Here is an 18,703-nt window from a genome sequence, read left to right as displayed (position 1 = left end):
AAGGCAGGTCATTAGTTAAGGGAAAACTACTCAACTGACAAAATCCGAGGCAAGAAAAGTTCATGTGGAAAAGACTAAAAGAAGCTGTTGACCCAATAAAGTGTTCTTACCTGTCTAGGCAGGTAAACTGATCCCCAAAAGAGAGGAAAGTAAATGCAACCTTATCGCATCTCACCTGGTCGTGAACTCCTCCTGCTGAGCGACTCAGAGTTCAACCCTTAAATCAAAGACAGATTCCAAATGGGTATCGTCTGAGTCTGAGGCATACTTCTAAAACAAAGAGATGTCATATGCTGGGCTGGCCTGGGAGGTGTTAAAATGCACGAGGCTATATTTTGCCCAAAAATTGTTATGGTGAACCGTTTAATCACTGTTTACATTTCAATCAATGCTGCAAACTGCCGAAGTGGTTTTATTCTGTCTAGATCCTTCCATAAAATTAATTTATTTGAGCATGAGCTTTTGTGAGCTACAGCTCACTTCATGGAGGCATACTGTGGAAACTGCAGAAGACATTATATACACAGAGACCATGAAACAATACCTCTTCCCACCCCACTCTCCTGCTGGTAATAGCTTATCTAAAGTGATCATCAAGTTGGGCCATTTCCAGCACAAATCCAGGTTTTCTCAAATCCAAATCCAAATCAAATCCAAATCCAAATCAAATCACAAATCCAGGTTTGCTGGAAATGGCCCAATTTGATTATCACTTTAGATAAACTATTACCAGCAGGAGAGTGGGGTGGGAGGAGGTATTGTTTCATGGTCTCTGTGTATATAATAAAAAGAAAAGGAGTACTTGTGGCACCTTAGAGACTAACCAATTTGTTAGAGCATAAGCTTTCCTGAGCTACAGCTCACTTCATCAGATGCATCTGATGAAGTGAGCTGTAGCTCAGGAAAGCTTATGCTCTAATAAATTGGTTAGTCTCTAAGGTGCCACAAGTCCTCCTGTTCTTTTTGCGAATACAGACTAACAGGGCTGCTACTCTGAAACCTGTGTATATAATGTCTTCTGCAGTTTCCACAGTATGCATCGGATGAAGTGAGCTGTAGCTCAGGAAAGCTCATGCTCTAATAAATTGGTTAGTCTCTAAGGTGCCACAAGTACTCCTTTTCTTTCTGCGAATACAGACTAACACGGCTGTTACTCTGAAACCTTCCATAAAATTGCATTTTGTCTTGGTATTTACCGGATTCTTCGTGGAATCCAGATGCTGTTTAAATTAATCGAAGTGCTTTCTGGGAGTGAGAAAGGAGGATTCAGGCTTTCACAATTTGTGTTGTCTCTGCCCAGTATTTAAAAGAAACACTTGCTACACCTGGCGATCTGGCAATTTTAGGATTTTCGTTTTATTGCCATTCGTGTGCGGTTTTGTATGAATGGAAGTAATAGGACTTTCCTGTTTCTGCTTCTTTTCTGTAGAAGAGAAGTAAGCTTATTTTTCCAGATAGATAGATAGATAAATAGATGATACCATCACCAAGTTTAGACAAAACAATTTTAACCCTTCCCCATAACACTCGAATAATATGGAAATCCTTTGTGATAATGACCAATTCTAGGGTGCAGATCTGCAATTAAATGTATATAAGGAAAATAAAACGAAGTCTATATAGTAACGTAGAAGAAAAATATCCTTAGCTGCATGGAAAGCGACAGATGATTGAAACAGCTGCACTTTAGGGATGTGTCCCTTAACAGAACATCTGTTTAATGTCGATCAGAAGATCTCATTTGGCTAAAAACCAAGTGGCCACTTCAAATTAAACCTGAAGAATTACCTGCAGGTCCTGTCCATTTCAAACGCAGTCTCTCCTAAATTAAGCGGCAACGTTCTTCTGCTCTAGGAAAAACAATTAAACAGCTTTTCCCTCTCTCTTTTTTTAAAATAACTCCTGATATTTTAAAGCTTTGTTTCTGCGTTTGTTACCCGGTTTGTGGAGAAACGAAACTGTGGAGAGGTTGGAATCCATAAATAACTTTTATATTTGGCAAGTTAGTAAGAATGGCAAACTCTATTTTCCCCCAACTTTATTCTTCAGTAAATGAGATGGCAAATAGTCCAAAAATATGCCATTTCACCTGGTTCATTGTCATTATTTCCCTACCTAAGGCCTGCCTGGAATACCGTTACTCAGAAATATTGCACAAACTGGCTTCAAAAATTGTGTGTGTTCTGTAAAATAAGTAGGATAAGTCGTGACTCGCTTATAATAACAATTTACATTAACGTATTTCTCGTTTTAATCTTGTTATTCCCCCCGCCCCTCCCCAATCTGCAACATCCTCCGATTTCTGATGCGGAGAAATCACTGACAGGAATTGAGACTCTGACCCCCAGTTAGACAATTCAAAGCAGAGCCCCTCCCCTGTATTATTGTTCTGTATTATTACTCTGCAAAACAAATTATCTTGGAAGAAAACGATTTCACGGATTCGTTAGAAATAGGCACAATCCGCACTAGATCGGTAAGAGGAGAGGAACCCTATCACTTGAACCAGGGGCACACGATTATAGCCTAGCAAACACACTTTGGCAACCAGACTCATCCCAGAAGGTTTTATCTGGAGTCACCCACTCACATCCTAAGAAGAGTCTCCTTTCTTTCCTGCCTGGAGTGACTTAAAAGTACGGCACAATGCAGTAGACGCCCAGATCATCAGGCATGTTATTACATAGAGTTGCAACAGCTAGCTGGCTAGAGCGATCGACTGAAAAGTACTCTTTTTAAATACCCGCAAAAGATAACCGCCCTGATCCTCGAGGTTAGATCCACCGCCTCACTCAAGAAAGTATATTGGAAGCCAGTCTCTCAAGCAGCAGGCTGCAGTGCAGTAAAGGGGGGGTGGGCATTGCGGGAATTTCCAGTAGCGGCCGATTCTTTGCCTCAGGCAGCTTGATTAGTATTCGAAAAAACTGTTGTAAGAAGATTATAAGCTGCAGTTATTCATGTGGTATTGTACCCAGTAGCTGTGTTTAAAACAGGTATGTGAGTTTGACGTAGCAGCTGGACAACAGGAGGCGCTGTGACTTTGTTCAATCAAATAAGTCTCCTATACACCTATAACTTCAGTGAAACAAGTGTCTTACAATTGCCTTTCAGCAGAGGAAACCTTTAAACGTTTAAAAAGGGGGCTGATTCTTTAATCAGTTTTGTGTGCTGATATCATTGCTTACGGTTTTTGGATGGACGGAGAATGTAATTTTAAACAGGCTCACTTTCGAGCCAGGTGATATTTCTGTTACACTTTGCCTTGTGATGTGTCTATATAATTTTGCAAGTGTATCTAGCAAACATGTGGCGTGGGCAGTCGTCTTTTCGTGGGTTTTAACTGATCTCTTTTGGGAGCGAATATATTTAGGCAGTTGTTCACTAGACTTACATTACTGCGGAAAATAGGATACTATCTTGCTTATCTCACTCAAACGAAGAATAGTTTGTAGCATAGTCACCTGAAAAAGAGAGGACCTTTTGCTGCTGAAAACTGCCAGTTCCATAGTGCATTTGTGTGTACTTGTATGTTATCCAAACAGAACCAAAAATATTGAAATAAGCACGTGACTCAAAAAGTACTAATCCATAGATTGATTAGTACTCATATGATAGATAGATAGATAGATAGATAGATAGATAGATAGATACTGCATTGTGTAATGATATTGTCTCTTAATACGTTCCATGTGGATTTTGTTTCAGCCTAAATCTTTTATTTACAGTGTGACCATTTTAAAAAGTGGATTGTAATCCAATGCTTTTATCTTTTTATTTCTTTAACGGCACATTTTTATCCCTTGTTCTCGCCTGCTGTTTTCAGCGTTTTGTTTGTTTCGAGGATTTAACTTAATTCTGTCGCCAGATTTAAAGAAAAAAGGGAAAGAAAAATAACAAAGAAAGGGATACCGCGTTTCTTAGACAAGTTAAAACATATTTCTTCAAAGCAGAGATATTATATATGAGACTATATATTAGAATGTTAATTTATTTTTAGGTGCTTCAATAAGAAAGTTGTTTAAGGTGTGATCCACTAGAATTTACCACATTATTAGTAAAAAAAAAAACAAAACAAAGCAAGGACAGTTGAATGTGGAAGCAACCAAAAGCCGTTGTATATGTCCCATCTGATAAACAACTGGTAAAGAAATTCAGATCACTAGTGTATTTTTAAGGTTTGCTATGATTCGTATATAATCGATTTTCAAACGCTCATGAAATTGCAAGGTGGTTTGTTCCCGGCCCCCTGCCTTTCCCCGAAAGCTTTTTTACAACGAAGTAATACAAGTTCTGTCATGGGGACAAACATAAAGGATGTTGCTAAGAAACCCAGGAAGAGTCTGTGATCTTGACATCAGATCAGAGAATCACAAAAGCTAGAAATTGATATCTTAGTTCACCCAGTTCACCCCCCTACAAGGGCTGGATGGATCGCTCACGTGCTTTTCCACCTTTTAGCCAAGTAAGCCCATTGTCAGGCAGGCACCCGCATTTCTTGGAAGAAGTCAGAATAATGCACAATTAAGTTACTAATCAGGCATCCGCTACCCATTGTTATCACTATTCTTGGGTGACTATTTCCAAGCAAGCTTCTGGGCTGAATGCTTTCTATAACAAAGATATAAAATGGTTTCAGTGACTCACCTGATGTTTGTCAAATATAGGTTAATGTCAGTGGATCCGCATTCAAGCTGGTGTTCGTGTTTATTGGATGGCTTAGCGTCATGTCTCACCGCTGTGACTCACATGGCATGGTTTCTAAACGTGTGACACGGCAAAAGAGAATAATAAAATATACAGAAATAGAAGCCTTGTATGAAGGACTGGACTGGATTTAGCCCATGAACGTGTCAATAGAATGTTGGAAACATATGTTCGAGAACCTTGATTGAAATTGTAAGCCCCAAAGTTATTTGCCTTGGTGAGTCGGGGGGTGGGGGTGGGGATAAGTATTGTGTGGTGTGATCATAAGACTAGTTCTCATTTCTTGGTGTATGTTGGCTGCAGTGCTCAGTCATTACTTTGAAATATATGCCGGTCGTCAAGTTAAAGGAGCATCTACTGTACTTTAGTAAACACAGCCTGCTAATCTCCGGGTTTGGAGGCTGGGTGGCCTTTTGTATTCTAGTCACACAGCGAGGGCTGCCCTTCCTTATCTACTTCGTGTAATTTCCAACGATCCCTGCTAGCATTTCTACTGGCCATTTGAAAGGACGGTATTTTCCTTTCCTACTCTTCCCCCCCATCCCTCCTCCCACCCCGGTCTCTCCTTCATTCCCCGTAGCTTAAACCAATTACACTGCTTTGCAAATAAAGTGACGCCCCGGGGGAGTTACAAGCGAGTGGAACTGCCTTGTTTGCAGGTGCATCTCCGGCTTTGTAGGTGCGAACGTCTTTGTGCGGCGGACAAATGGGGAGAGGAGGAGGAGGAGGTGGGCACTTCTGCGACGTAAGATCCACATCAGCTCAACTCCACTCACATCCCAGCCGGCACTTCCTCACTTTCTCAAGTGTCTCGCCCAACACCGCTCCCTGCCTCCTTTTTGGCTTATTATAGACCAGATCTCAACCCCCTTCCTCCCCCGCGCCCCGCGAGTTGGCTTCTTGCTAGACTGGGGCTGTGTCAAGCTCCCTTTCCTGCTGCCTGTCTCTTGCAAAAAGGCTGGATGGTTACACCGGGCAGGTTGGCTCCATGATGTTAGGTGCTGTAAAAATGGAAGGGCATGAAACTAGCGACTGGAGCAGCTACTACACCGACAATCAGGAGGTGAGTGAATCATAAGAGCTCCCTTGTTTGCTGCCCCTGAGCCGCTGTAGCGGGCTGGGGGGGGGGGGAGGCGTGGGGGGGAGGCTGGGTGTGCGTGTAACAATATGGGGAAGCGGTTTGCACTCTAGATCCTGCCAGTGCAAACGTGCCTTTTCCAACACTGAAGCCGGCCAAGCAATAAAGAAACCGCCACGCTTTCCAATAGCCCCATGATAATGGGGCTGCTGCTTGTGCTTGGAGTGAGTGGGGGTGCAGGGGGGAGTTAGCGAGCTCGTTTAAGAGGCGTCATTTGTACTTTTGCACAAACAAAAGCCCCCCGTAAACTCTTGGCTCGGTGCACAGGACTGTGCCCGAGCTCTGAGCGCCCTCAGCCCTGGACTCTCCAGATGGTGCAGTGTGAGGGCCACGAGTTGCAAAAACCCTCGAAAACACTAGCGCCTTCCGTCGCCGTGGACGAGCTTGACTTTTAAGGCCTTCTCGTCCCACAGTTTTCAACGGCCTCACCTGTTAATTCTGGTGGTTTACTGGGCAAAATAATCAGGCGTTTGTACTTTGCAACAAGATTTTTGAAACATGGGTGCGCTTCTGCCCGGAACCGGAGGGTGGCGCTGCTGAGAGTCGGATCAGGCTGGCACTGGGGAACCTGTCTCTTTCTCCATTCCCTTTGCATTTCCGTGTTGTTCTTATTTTTACAATTATGCTCAGAAGGAACAGAAAGAAAAGATCAAACATAAAGAAATGCACAATGATAGAGGGCAAATAAATCACCATTACGGAGTGACTTACCTCCCCTTGGAATATGGATTAAAACACAACAGCGATTGCTGTTTGCACATTTGTGGATGTGGCCGTGCAGCTTTCACACTGGCATGTTTGTGAAACACAACACAGTTAGCATTAGAGAATATCTAAAGTCATGCACAGATTAGTACATAAAAAGGAGACACTTCACAGCCGAATTGTAAATGTGTAGGGCTAAATTGCGGGATATATGCTAAATATTTACAAACCCATTTTTGAGTGTATATGTGTTTAATGAAGGGGAAAATAAGAGTCATATTAAATACTTAGCTTTTCTGTATTTACTATTCACTACCATAAAGTCCTGGAAGCCTCCCTTTTACTATGTTAGAGACAATAGCTTATCCTTATTTGTTACTATAATAAACTCACTGTACATATTTTTATAAGGGAAACACATTCCTGTTTTAAACTGTTCTGTGAAATAATTACCTCAATTTAAATTAAAATCAGGCTTTTAGAGAAAAAGGCAGGGTTGCTTATAATAAGTAGCTGCAAATACAACAGTACATCAACAAAATAATTAAACATAGCTTTTACTTGACAGAGTTGCATTTGTTCACTCTTAATTGTAAATGAACGAAAAAGGCCTTGACCCCATTTCTATTAAATTAGATTTAGTACCGGTTTATATACCTTTACTAATTTTGGTGATAGATTTTTATCATAGTTCTGAAATATGTCAAAGTCGTAATTATATTGCACATAAGAAGATTATAGAAAATCATAAGGAAAACACAGTATAGAATTCAGAGTATTTATACTTTGGGAAGTGTTTTTTAATGTTAAATAATGTGACACATTAGATATAAAACAAATAACGGTGCATGCGTTGTCTTTCAGAAATGTATAAGTAAAATAATACGGTCTGAGCAGGAACTGCTGAATTTCTTGTAATAGTATATCATTAGTTTGTTTAACAAAAAATTCAAGTACATGGCAGCCATCTGTATGATGATTCTTTTGTAGCAAAACCTAGGCAATTTAATTCCGCCTTGTCTAAAATGTAATCTGACAATGCACAAGTTTGTTCATTTTTATTAGTTGTATTAGTTTTTATTAACTAATCAAAACATTAGTAATATGGAAACAGTCTAAGAGTAAAATCTATCCTGTTTTAGCCAATTGTTTTGCCATTATTTGTAAGTATGGCTTTGGTATGAAAAGGTGAGATTGTACTTTAGCGTAACTTTGTAACGTAACTGTGTACTGCATCAGCCGTTGGGGATACAAATACAGGCGCCTTTTCCAAATAAGCACTGAGTAAAAATATTTAGCCTTCTCATCCCACTACCTTGTGCACAAAACGGCTGCAAATAAAGATAGCATCGTTTCAGTATGACAGTAATAAAATATTAAAGGCAAAAAGGCATTCACGTTGGCTGGCCGTTTGTAAGACACGTCAGCTAATACACGTTTTTATATATTTTTGCTTTGTATATGTAAATAGGGTGGAGGTATAGGAGCAAATCTGTTTCAATGAAGCCTGAGTGTCTTGCCTTGCCCCGGACAGTCAGATCGCCTCCAGAATTGCCGTGGTAACTTTCCTGGAGTTCGGGGGCGTTATTGCTTTGTGTAAGGCAGGGAGACATTGCCCTGGCCTCTCGTGTAATGAACTCTTGCTGGGGAGGGCGGGGGGTCGCTTTCCTAAAGTGTCCCGCCTTCTCTTCTGCTAACCGCCGCTCTTAATCTTGTGTCCCTGCTGCAGGCCTATTCCTCTGTTCCCGTCAGCAACATGAACTCGGGACTGGGATCCATGAACACCATGAACACCTACATGACTATGAACACTATGACTACCAGTGGCAACATGACATCCAGTTCCTTTAACATGTCCTACGCTAACACAGGGCTGGGGGCAGGCCTGAGCCCGGGCACCATGGCCGGCATGTCTGGGGGCCCCACAGGCGCCATGAACAGCATGACTGCCGGGGTGACGGCCATGGGGACAGCGCTTACCCCGACCAGCATGAATGCCATGTCGGCTCAGCAAGCTTCAATGAACGGCCTGAGCCCTTATGCCAGCATGAACCCATGCATGAGTCCCATGGCGTACGCTCAGTCCAACCTCACCAGGACCAGAGACACCAAGACCTTTAAGCGAAGCTACCCCCATGCCAAACCCCCCTATTCCTACATCTCTCTGATTACAATGGCTATCCAGCAGGCTCCCAGCAAGATGCTGACGCTGAGCGAAATCTACCAGTGGATCATGGATCTGTTCCCCTACTACCGGCAGAACCAGCAGCGGTGGCAGAATTCCATCCGCCATTCCCTCTCCTTCAACGACTGCTTCGTCAAAGTGGCCCGGTCGCCCGACAAGCCCGGCAAAGGATCCTACTGGACCCTGCACCCCGACTCCGGCAACATGTTTGAAAACGGCTGCTACCTGCGCAGGCAGAAGCGCTTCAAGTGCGAAAAGCAAGCGAACGGCAAAGCCGGGCAGGAGGGCAGGAAAGACCACTCCGGCGCCTCCAATTCCAGCTCCAATTCCCCTTTACACAGAGGTCACAATAAACCTGCCCAGCTGGAAAGCGCAACAACCTCCGTCTCCAACCCCAACCCTCCCACCAGCCCCCCGTCTCTGGACCACAATGGATCGAGCACTGAGCTTAAGCCCTCGGCCTCCGCGGCGCCCTCCGCCATCAGCTCGGTCCCAGCCTTGGCGCCTGTCCCCCACCCGCCGCACTCCCTAGCCCACGAGTCCCAGCTCCACCTGAAAGGCGATCCCCATTATTCCTTCAACCACCCCTTTTCTATCAACAACCTCATGTCCTCCTCGGAACAGCAGCACAAGCTGGACTTTAAAGCCTACGAGCAGGCTCTGCAATATTCTTCTTACGGGGCGGGCATCCCAGGCGGGCTGCCCCTGAGCAGCGCCTCCATGGCCGGTAGGAGTGGTATTGAGCCCTCGGCACTGGAGCCGTCCTACTATCAAGGTGTGTATTCCAGACCCGTGCTAAACACGTCCTAGCTCTGCTCCCTCACCTCCCGCATGGCGAGGCTGATTCTCCCTGTCTCTAGCCCGGTAACAAAACTGTCACGTTTCCGCACGCTGCGTGCGAAAGGACTGTTACTTTATTATTGTGCTCCAACGCGTTGTGTATGTTATTATAAAACTGGCCCTCCGGCGAAGTTGAGCGAACCCCCATTGTACATACTCCCCGCCCCTCGCCTCTGCCCCTCCAAAGATCGCTGTCGCCTCTGCGGGGTGTTATTAACAAGAGAGAGAGAGAGAGAGAAAAAAAAGGTTGTTAAGCTTGTAAACTATTTGTTTGTGCTTTCCATCCCCACCCACTCCCCCCTTCTGTGCTCTAGAATCTCAAGCAAGTTTACAGGTATGTGGCAATACTTTTAACAATACGGAGATGAAGAAGCAAGCAAGCAGACATATAAGGTTCTTTTTTTAATTAAAAAACTTTGAAGGACAATACTGCTGTGAAGTAGCAAAACACTAATCTCTAAGCAACAAGAAAACCATTTACTTTCTCAGATTATCCTTTTGATACTTGCAAAACACTCGTCGGTTGGTAGCACAGGCATCAACACAGATGCTATGGGCCGGATCCTGCACTCTCACTGATGTCAAGGGGAGTTTTGGAGCGCAGAATTTGGGCCAGATATTTCCAAGCGTTACCTGTCTTGGGATTTAATATAAAGTTACAGAGGTCACAATCAGTTGGATTTTTTTTCCTCCCAGGCTGTTACTGAAGATTCTCATTCATCAGGAACTCTCTTCAACATGTGGATGACATGATTATTTCATTTGAGTCTCTTCACTGTGTACAAACTAGACCTATATATGTATAACAACGTTATTTTCCCCCCAGAAAATATTGAATATTAACCCAACGCAAAGAAAGAGGAGAGAGAGAGCTCTCTCTCCTTCTATCTGTTTCAGACTGACACATCCAGAATTTTTTATGGCCGTTTAATTATTGCCATTGTTAGCTTGTTTCATCCAGTGTTAATGCACTTTCCACAGTTTTACACGGTGTTAGCATAGACAGACGGGTTTTATTATTCCTGTTCGCTTTCTCAATGTTCTTAATTTATTGCATGGTTTATATTTTCTTTCTTTACAGCTGAAATTGCTTTAAATAACAGCAAGAAATTACACATGAATTTTTTTAAAAAATGTTAATTTTATAAATGTGATTGTAATTGAAAAATATTTTGATTTAAAATGATAACTGAGAATTTAAGCCGTGAAGTATGTTTTTGATCATTTGCAGTTAAGGACTTTAAATAAATCAAATGTTAACAATGAATGATTTCTGCTATTTTCTTTCGATTGCATATGTGTGAAGGATAGAATAGACTTACATAAAATATAAAAAAAAGAGGGTGGATATGAAGGCATGATAAAGACTTATTAAATGTTGAAGAACTCTTAACACTGTGAACCAGAATGGGGATGCTGGCGTTAATAAAGAAAGTGATATCTGCTTTATTCGATAGATAGATAGACCACACAAGCTCTCTCTATATAGTAAATATATTCATGCATAAACATCCACCTCGAATTTAAAATTCACTCGCTATGGAAAAACTGCAGTTAGATGAAAGTATAATATCCTTTTTCTTTAGCGTTTTAAGACTACAGAAATTATCTTAACCGGTGCTGTGAATCTTTTGTCATTTTAGGGCGGGAAAGAAACTGAAAGTATGTCTCAGTGTGTGTACTGTTTACTAGGAAAGTAAAACTAACATTTTACACAATATTTAAAAGGTAAAAATCCACCGCAGAGTGTGCTTTTATTTTAAATGCCATTAGATGCTCCCTACTGTATATTTAATCTGTATTTATTGCAAATTATGCAGATGTTTCCGAGTCCAACTGTGGATAACTAATTTAACAAAATGTGCTTGTCCCTCTTACCGCTGTTCCTAAATATTAATTGGTTCTCGCTGATATTGTTATGTATGCCAGTGTGCATTCCTCTCTGTGCTGAAATGCAGCAGAACTATTTGCAGTATAGAATGCAACATAGCAGTGTGGTTTTGTAGAAACACATTTGGTACCTATTCTTCTAAAGACGCAGTTTCCAGGAGTTAAGCTGTTGGTCATTGTTACACTTGAAGAAAATCTCTTCAATGCAACTTCACACCAAAATGCTGCTCTAAATCACAAAAATCATTAATCTCCTCAGATCCTAGGCTCAGTTTCCAGTCCACCTACTTCTTTGTGGATTTTGCTCAGATTGACATCAACAACAACAACAACAGCTCTGGCAAACGCTGATCCCCAGCAAGCAGCACTTGTTTGTGAACAGCATCATCGCGAGGGGTATGAACTTGAACAGATTTTACTTTGATCAAGCTACTTCATACAAGAACCCGAGATAAAAGAACGGTGTGATTCTCTTAATTATCACATAATTGCCCCCTGACTGGTCGGGGAAAGTGGAGACAAACTAAATGGGGGGGAGAGAAACCACGGAAATCCCATAGCAAAACCCAATTCTTCAAACCCTGCGGCCCAGCCAGGAAGGAAAGGAAAATATATAAAAGGCAAGCAGCTCTGGGCTTTTAAAAAAATAGTTTGATCATTCACTGACTGAAGCCACTACTCTGACGGGGGTTTAAGGACACAGACACACAGAGTGAAATACATTCCACCTTTTGCTACATACTTATATTTGATCGAATATAGATTTAGAAAATGAGTTTTCCAAATGATATATCACGTATTCTGGAACACTGGGAAATGCAAATCTCGGCCTGGTCAGCAACATGAGCTGCTTAGCCGTGTATCTAGATGCCATTACTTTGCTGCCCCGACGCATAAGACTGTCTATGCCGCCTGGAGCTGCAGGCTGCTCAGCACCACTGGAAGTCAGGCCAGATGAGCCCTAGTCTACCGCCCTACCTCACTCTGTCAGAGGGAGTTTTTACCCCAGCAATTACTACCCATTGTAAGTAGAATGTACCTAGTCCTCCATAGAACAGTGCTATAAGATAACACTCTACTTCAAAATGAAAACATGGATGCAGTGCTTTGGGGCTTTGAACAGAAAATATAAATTGAGCCACAGTGGTTAAATATTAGGATTCAGACCTTAGCTGTGGAATACAGCCAGGATGTAATTGACCTGGAAGAAATGTAAAATGATTAACCAGACCATTCTGGTTCAAAATGATCTATCCGGCTATCTAGGTATCTAGCTATAGTTAGTTCAGTCTATATTATAAATAATATATATTTCCAGGATATGCATTAAATATGATAAACGTTAGAATCTCTGTTTTCTATAATAAGAGCAACAGTGACTACGATGGGGGAAACCATATACATGGAGTAGAGGGGAAATTATTAATTGCCAGCATGGAAAAAAAGTATATTTTAACAAATATAGCGAATACAGCTTATGTGCTTAGTTCAAGACAGAGTCACCGAAAGGAAGGAAAGTCGTGTATTTTCTGCCCCATGCTCATCTATCAAGTTCTGTTGTTCCTGCTTCTTCTCCTCTTTACACCTCTCCTCAAGAAGCCTTCAGTAACAGCAGAAAAATAAGCTCGAGACAGGACTGCAAGGGAAGGAGTGCAATGCACCACTTTCATGCTTTTATTTTCAGCCAGTTCTATTGTTCTGCCACGATCAAATTCACTACACAGAGCATGATTTTACTACATTTCAACGCCTGGTGTCTTAGCCCTGTTGCCTTATAGGAAGCCAAGGAAATGGGTGAATTCAGGATTAGTCGCGCTGTGACTTTCGGACATTACTGTATTCCAGTTTATCTGGGAATTTCTGCCTTTTAAAAATGCAATTATCTTTAATCAACCACATGCTAGAAAGCTAAAACTATTGGCAACCGTCAGGTTCCTTTAACCTAATTAAATGCAAATAGGGAGTAATTCAGTATATTAGGGGACCTCTTAAACGGTCTAAGTGGATTTTAGATGGTTTGAAAGATCCAGATCTGGAAATGGATCGCGCTTTCCTTGAACGGGAATTTTTGAGTTCGCAGCGAATAGGGGCTGGGATTAGTGTCAGTAACTTTTTCATTTCATCATTTTAAAACGCTAGGTAACTCGTACCTCTGGCAAGTTTTATAAGCAATGAGAAGAAACACATGCCCAGATTGTCACAGGTCTAAAAGGAAATACGTTTTTTTTCCCATCCATAAAGCAATTTGGGCCCAATCCTGCTCCCACGGAAGACAACTGGAGCTGTACTAGTAACTGCAGCGAGATCAGGATCAAGCCCTAAATTTGCATCACTTTTTAAAACGGGGAAATCCTTATTTTTCTTTGAAGGGGAATGAAATCGTGACACTCAACGAATGGGCAGGAAGACAGACACATCGGTGTCAGGAAAGGAATAGAACAATATCCCTTCGGTATTGTTTGATCTATCAGGTTAATATTGGTATATGTAACAGCAGAACCATTGTAGGGTGGGTATCTATTGAAATAAATGAGTTAAAACCTCTATATGGAATCATGAGAGAAATAGAATTTTCTGTTATTTTTGCCTTACATGTTACTGTATCAATAAAGTATAAATATAGTCAAATCCTAGAAAACACATCTCACTTTAACATATGCCCATGCCAGGTTTTAAAATGACCGGGGGAGGTTTTTTTTTTTTTTTTATTGGTCAATGATCAGTCAATACAAACCACTGGATCCTGAACTAAGTGAACCATCCCCGCTGTAACTATAACTAGCCTTTAAAATAATCAATTGAATGGGGGTTGATTTTGCAGCAATACTGTATGTAAAAACGCTTGGCTGCAGGAGCAGTGCACATAACTGTTCCTTTTTGCTATGAAACAATATTAGTTCTAGATTTTTTTTTAAAATACTCCATTTGGAAACCAGTTTCTTTAAAAAACACGCAAGAGAGGAAAGACACTTGTTAAAACACACGTTTTAGTGTACGTTCGGCTGTTAATTTTGACTTAATGTTTAACCAAAATTACCCTCTTATATACCGAGAGCGGAATGTTTTCTGGGGATAATAGGATTCATATGCCTGCATTGCATGTAGTAACATATATATTTAATATGAATTTGTTTCCACCGGAAACACACATGCAATGGAAATATAGACAAATAAACAAAGTAGCATTACATGACAATAGCGTATACAGACTGATTGGTGTGCGCAGTTAAGGCTAGATTTTCCATTCCTAAGGCAGATTGTGGTATAGAATGTTTGCTGCCGATCAATAACTTAAAAAATCAATTAACTTGGTGACTAAATTTACAGGTGATGCAGTAAGACAGGTAATTTCTCCTTAATCAAAGCACGGGAGTCTCCATTTCCCAGCAAATACAGTGTAATAACTAATTACTATAGACTGAACAATTGCCTATAATTTCCAAGGGCTAAAGGTCAATTTTCAGAAGGCAAAAGATTGAAAAACGAGTTAAAAAGGAAGGGTGATAAGGAAAAACACAGCCTTTGTTCCGGCTGGTTATTCCCCACTAATTATTCTACCCTTTGTGACAGAGTAACAGTTAAAGACAGATTAGTCCAAATAACCTCACATTTCATTCTCAATATAGTGCAACTTTCTGGCCCAAGACATTCCATGCTGTTTGTGTTTCTCCTCTTCGCCTCAAATAGAAACTCATTGAGATTTCACATCTTTGAACTTTGGACAGCTTAAACTATCAGCCCTCACCTTTGTTTTCAGTCTTTAGGATTTAAAACACATGCAGTCTCCTGACAAAATCCAGCTGGGTTTGAGGTAAAAATAATAATAAAATAATAATAATAATAATTAATAAAAATGGGAACCTTCAATCCCCTCATACTGCTCTCCCCTAAACTATGAAATGAAATTTAAATAATGTAAACAAAATTTTCTTATTATGGCACGACTGGGTCATTTTCACTTGTCAATTGGGCTTTGCAAAACTGAACAATTTAAGACAAAGCTCGGTACAATTGTTGATCGTTGTACAATTATGTTTTAATTTGTCAAGAGAACGCGTTTCATCATTCTCAAACCTTTGCATTCCTCCAAAAGAGCTTCTCGCAGATGGAGAATTATTTTTTAAAAAGTGTCGTCCCGTCCCCCCACCCCGCCCCCCGCGGGCGGAATACATTTCAAATAGTTACTGGTCCCAAATCTCAGCCTTGTACTATGTACTCTCCGCTGGAGCCCTGAGAGCATGATGCGGTGCAGAGGATCGCTAGCAAGCTGGACACGCAAGAACTGCAGTATCTGGAGATCAGCTGCCTTGCGATGATGCATTGCAGCTCTCTTACGCCGCAGCAACCAGAATCCGAATAGAACGCGCCGCGACTACAGCGCACTCCGACTGTATTCCAGGAACATGGGCAACTAGATTGAATGGCCAGAAACAAACCCTGCCCAATTCAGGCAAAACGCCTTTGCACTGAAGTAATGTGATTTATCATCAGGTGGGAAACGGATCAGTTAAAGGCGATTCCTCCCTTCCCCCCTCCCCATTTTTAATGCCACTAGCCCCATTTGATAGATTTGACGACCCTGAGAATCATTTGCGGCGAAAGAGCTGGCTTGTAAACTAGGCGCCAATAATACCCAGAGACCACCTGAGAACGTTTCCAGGTGACTTTAATTGAACTCATTTCTGCTTGCGGATTCTGTCCTGGATCAGCTACTTCATACCGATTCAATAAAGCAGAATTAGTCGTTATTTGAAATGAAATCACCCTCCGAAGCTGAAGGCAGGGGCATATAGGCTCCCCGTTCCCTTCGAGGCGTTATAAATGAACATTTAAAATGTCCCTGCAGTGAGTGTTTACTTGGGTGCCTCGTGACCCCGGAGGTCTGTCTCCGTTTATGCGGATTCAGGAGGCTTTATAAAGCCCGCACTGTGGTGGAATCGGAGCGGTGGATGGCACGTATTCTGTGCTTGTGAAGCGGCGTATTCCGGCGAGCAGCAACGCCTGACGGCCACGATAAGCCTGGCACAAAAGTGCAGCTGGGAGCCTGACCCCCCTGGGGCAGATCCTGCCCTCACTGAAGTCAATTGCCAGACTCCCTCTCGGCTTCAGTAGAAGCAGGATCTGGCCTAGGCGCTGCATAGCCATTGTAAACATTGCCTTTGTGTGTTAGACTTTCAAACCCTCGCCGGCCAGCCATCTAAAGCTGACACGAACTGCGCGGTAGCTGACATACATCGGTCCCTTTATCCTCTCTCGTCTCATAGCCAGCCGCGCCTGGGCAGCGGGCATACATGCCCTTCTGCTTATGACTGGCAAAAAATGTAAGCATCTTGGTAACTAGAAGGTGGGGTTCCTCCTTATGAAAACTTGGGATTTCTCCATAGTTGCTCTCCGTAGTTAAAATGGGCTCCTTTAGCTTGAGAAACTTCTGGGGGGCGGGGGATCTCTCCATGGCTGGAGGAGCGTGCGGCTTGGAATAAGAGAACGTCCGAACTTCATTCAACTATATGCAAGAAGTTTTCTAGTGATGAGGTTATCTCATGTGACTAAGATCTCTTCCTTTTGTCCCCTGTCTGGCTGCTTTAGCTGAGGAGATCCCTCACAGCCTGTAGCTGTGTAACCACGGCGTACAAAACGAGGAAGGGACGCAATACCCTAGCTAAAAGAAAAGGAGGACTTGTGGCACCTTAGAGACGCACCAATTTATTTGAGCATAAGCTCTACGTTCAGTTTCGTAGCTACCTAAAAGCAAAGTCCGCCCAAGAAACGCAGGCTCGCCCTCGCCATCAGACACCCACCGCGCAAGCCGAGCCCCAGACCAAAAGAAGCGCTGGTGCCCAACTAACCGGCCACCCGACGGCTAGGGGCAAATCTCTGCCTTACAGCCGCCACGGTGAGTTTTCTAAGGTGCCCTCGAGTCCTGCCTTGAAACAATACGGTCTGCTCCTGTGGAAGAAACATTCTGCCCTTTCATACCGAAACAGCTGGCCAAGTAGACGGCGTGATTCAAAACCAGCATGCCAGGCAGAACCTCATCAATCTCCCCTCCAATAGCCATACTTAGCGGCACAGCGGTCCCGAGAAAAAGCCTTTAGCCGGTGTAAGCCAGGCTAGCGTCCCCCCTGCCCAATTGTTCCCTTTGAGCCCCTATTAATGCGGGACATATGTTATCCACAGGCAGTAGGCAGCAGTAAGACGCTGCCCTCTAACTTGTTGCTCAACTTACGAGGCGGTTCTCATCTTCTCATCAAAAGCCGCCGGTCTTTCTTCAGCCTTATGGACAAAAATTTGAACAACAATGCTCGACCCCCTTCACTTCAAAAGCCGCTATCAGGGAGGCTACCCAGAGAATTTTCTCCCGGCCTTTCATTCCGAGTTTGAAAAAGCCACTACAGGGCCAAGGCGCTCCTAATACTCTTTGATGGGGATTGAATTCATTATCTCCAATAACACAATTGTGCTTGGCCAACGAAAAGAGCAAAGTAATACTCATCTAGAATTAGAGGGGGCTGAGAAGAAAGGGAGGGGGGATGTGGAGACATTTCAAAGGCGAAGGGGGGAAAGCAGAAAACACCTATATCGAAAATCGGCTTGGAAGTGGGGGTCCCCGGCACTTTAAATTACAGAAGTGTATTAAGTGGCGCATTGCGCGGATCAGGGCGCGCTGGTGGTCCGATTGCGCATTCCTGCCTTTGCTGGCGGAGCCGACGCTAAACTGGTTCCTGACATTTCTCTCCTAGCAATAGGTAGGTGGCGTTGGGAGGTGCAAGTCCGGATCAGGGACCCGGCTGTGGACCCTCCTCATCTAAACCTTACAGCAATTCCTATGTAAACGGACCGCATTTTAGGCACTAGATGCTGCACTCCAGAATGGCTTGAGGTTGGAGGAGGGGGAAAGGATCCTACCCGGCTGAACCTGCCATTGCTAACCGCTCCTGTTTTAAGTGCCACATGAATGGACCGACAGCTCACTGCAGGGGATGGCCCGCAGACACCCAGTCTTACCCCCACAACTTTGCAGAAGAGCGTTAGAACCAACAGACTGAACTCTGTAAGAATTGCTGCTCCACTGAGCAGAGCAAAACTCAGGAGTGTGCCCAGGAGAGATCAGGGCGGTGGGAATGTGCCTAAGCACAGAGCCTGACATCAAACATTATAGACCGTTAAACGCGGCACAGTTTGAGGCAAATGATTGTAAACAAACTCAATCAGACGTTAACGCTTCCAGAGAAAACAGGAAC

The 18,703-nt window shown here is 43.0% G+C and overlaps 1 protein-coding gene across 2 annotated transcripts; it reads left to right on the top strand.

The window, feature by feature from the left end:
• Positions 1 to 5,337: 5,337 nt before the first annotated feature.
• FOXA1 (forkhead box A1) lies at positions 5,338 to 11,842 on the top strand. 2 transcript variants are annotated; one of them, XM_084630540.1, is made up of 3 exons: positions 5,338 to 5,767; positions 8,277 to 9,507; positions 11,722 to 11,842. In XM_084630540.1, exons 1-3 carry the CDS (start codon positions 5,693 to 5,695, stop codon positions 11,811 to 11,813), a joined length of 1,398 nt encoding a protein of 465 aa, XP_084486666.1. In that variant the 5' UTR covers positions 5,338 to 5,692; the 3' UTR covers positions 11,814 to 11,842. The 2 variants fall into 2 exon arrangements, with proteins under 2 accessions (XP_084486666.1, XP_084486667.1); XM_084630541.1 differs by lacking the exon at positions 11,722 to 11,842 and having other exon boundaries at positions 8,277 to 10,680.
• Positions 11,843 to 18,703: the final 6,861 nt, after the last annotated feature.

The sequence above is a fragment of the Lepidochelys olivacea genome, assembly GCF_965140295.1.
Source record: "Lepidochelys olivacea isolate rLepOli2 genome assembly, chromosome: 6".
NCBI lineage: Eukaryota > Metazoa > Chordata > Testudines > Cheloniidae > Lepidochelys > Lepidochelys olivacea.
This window is presented reverse-complemented; position numbering and strand designations above follow the sequence as displayed.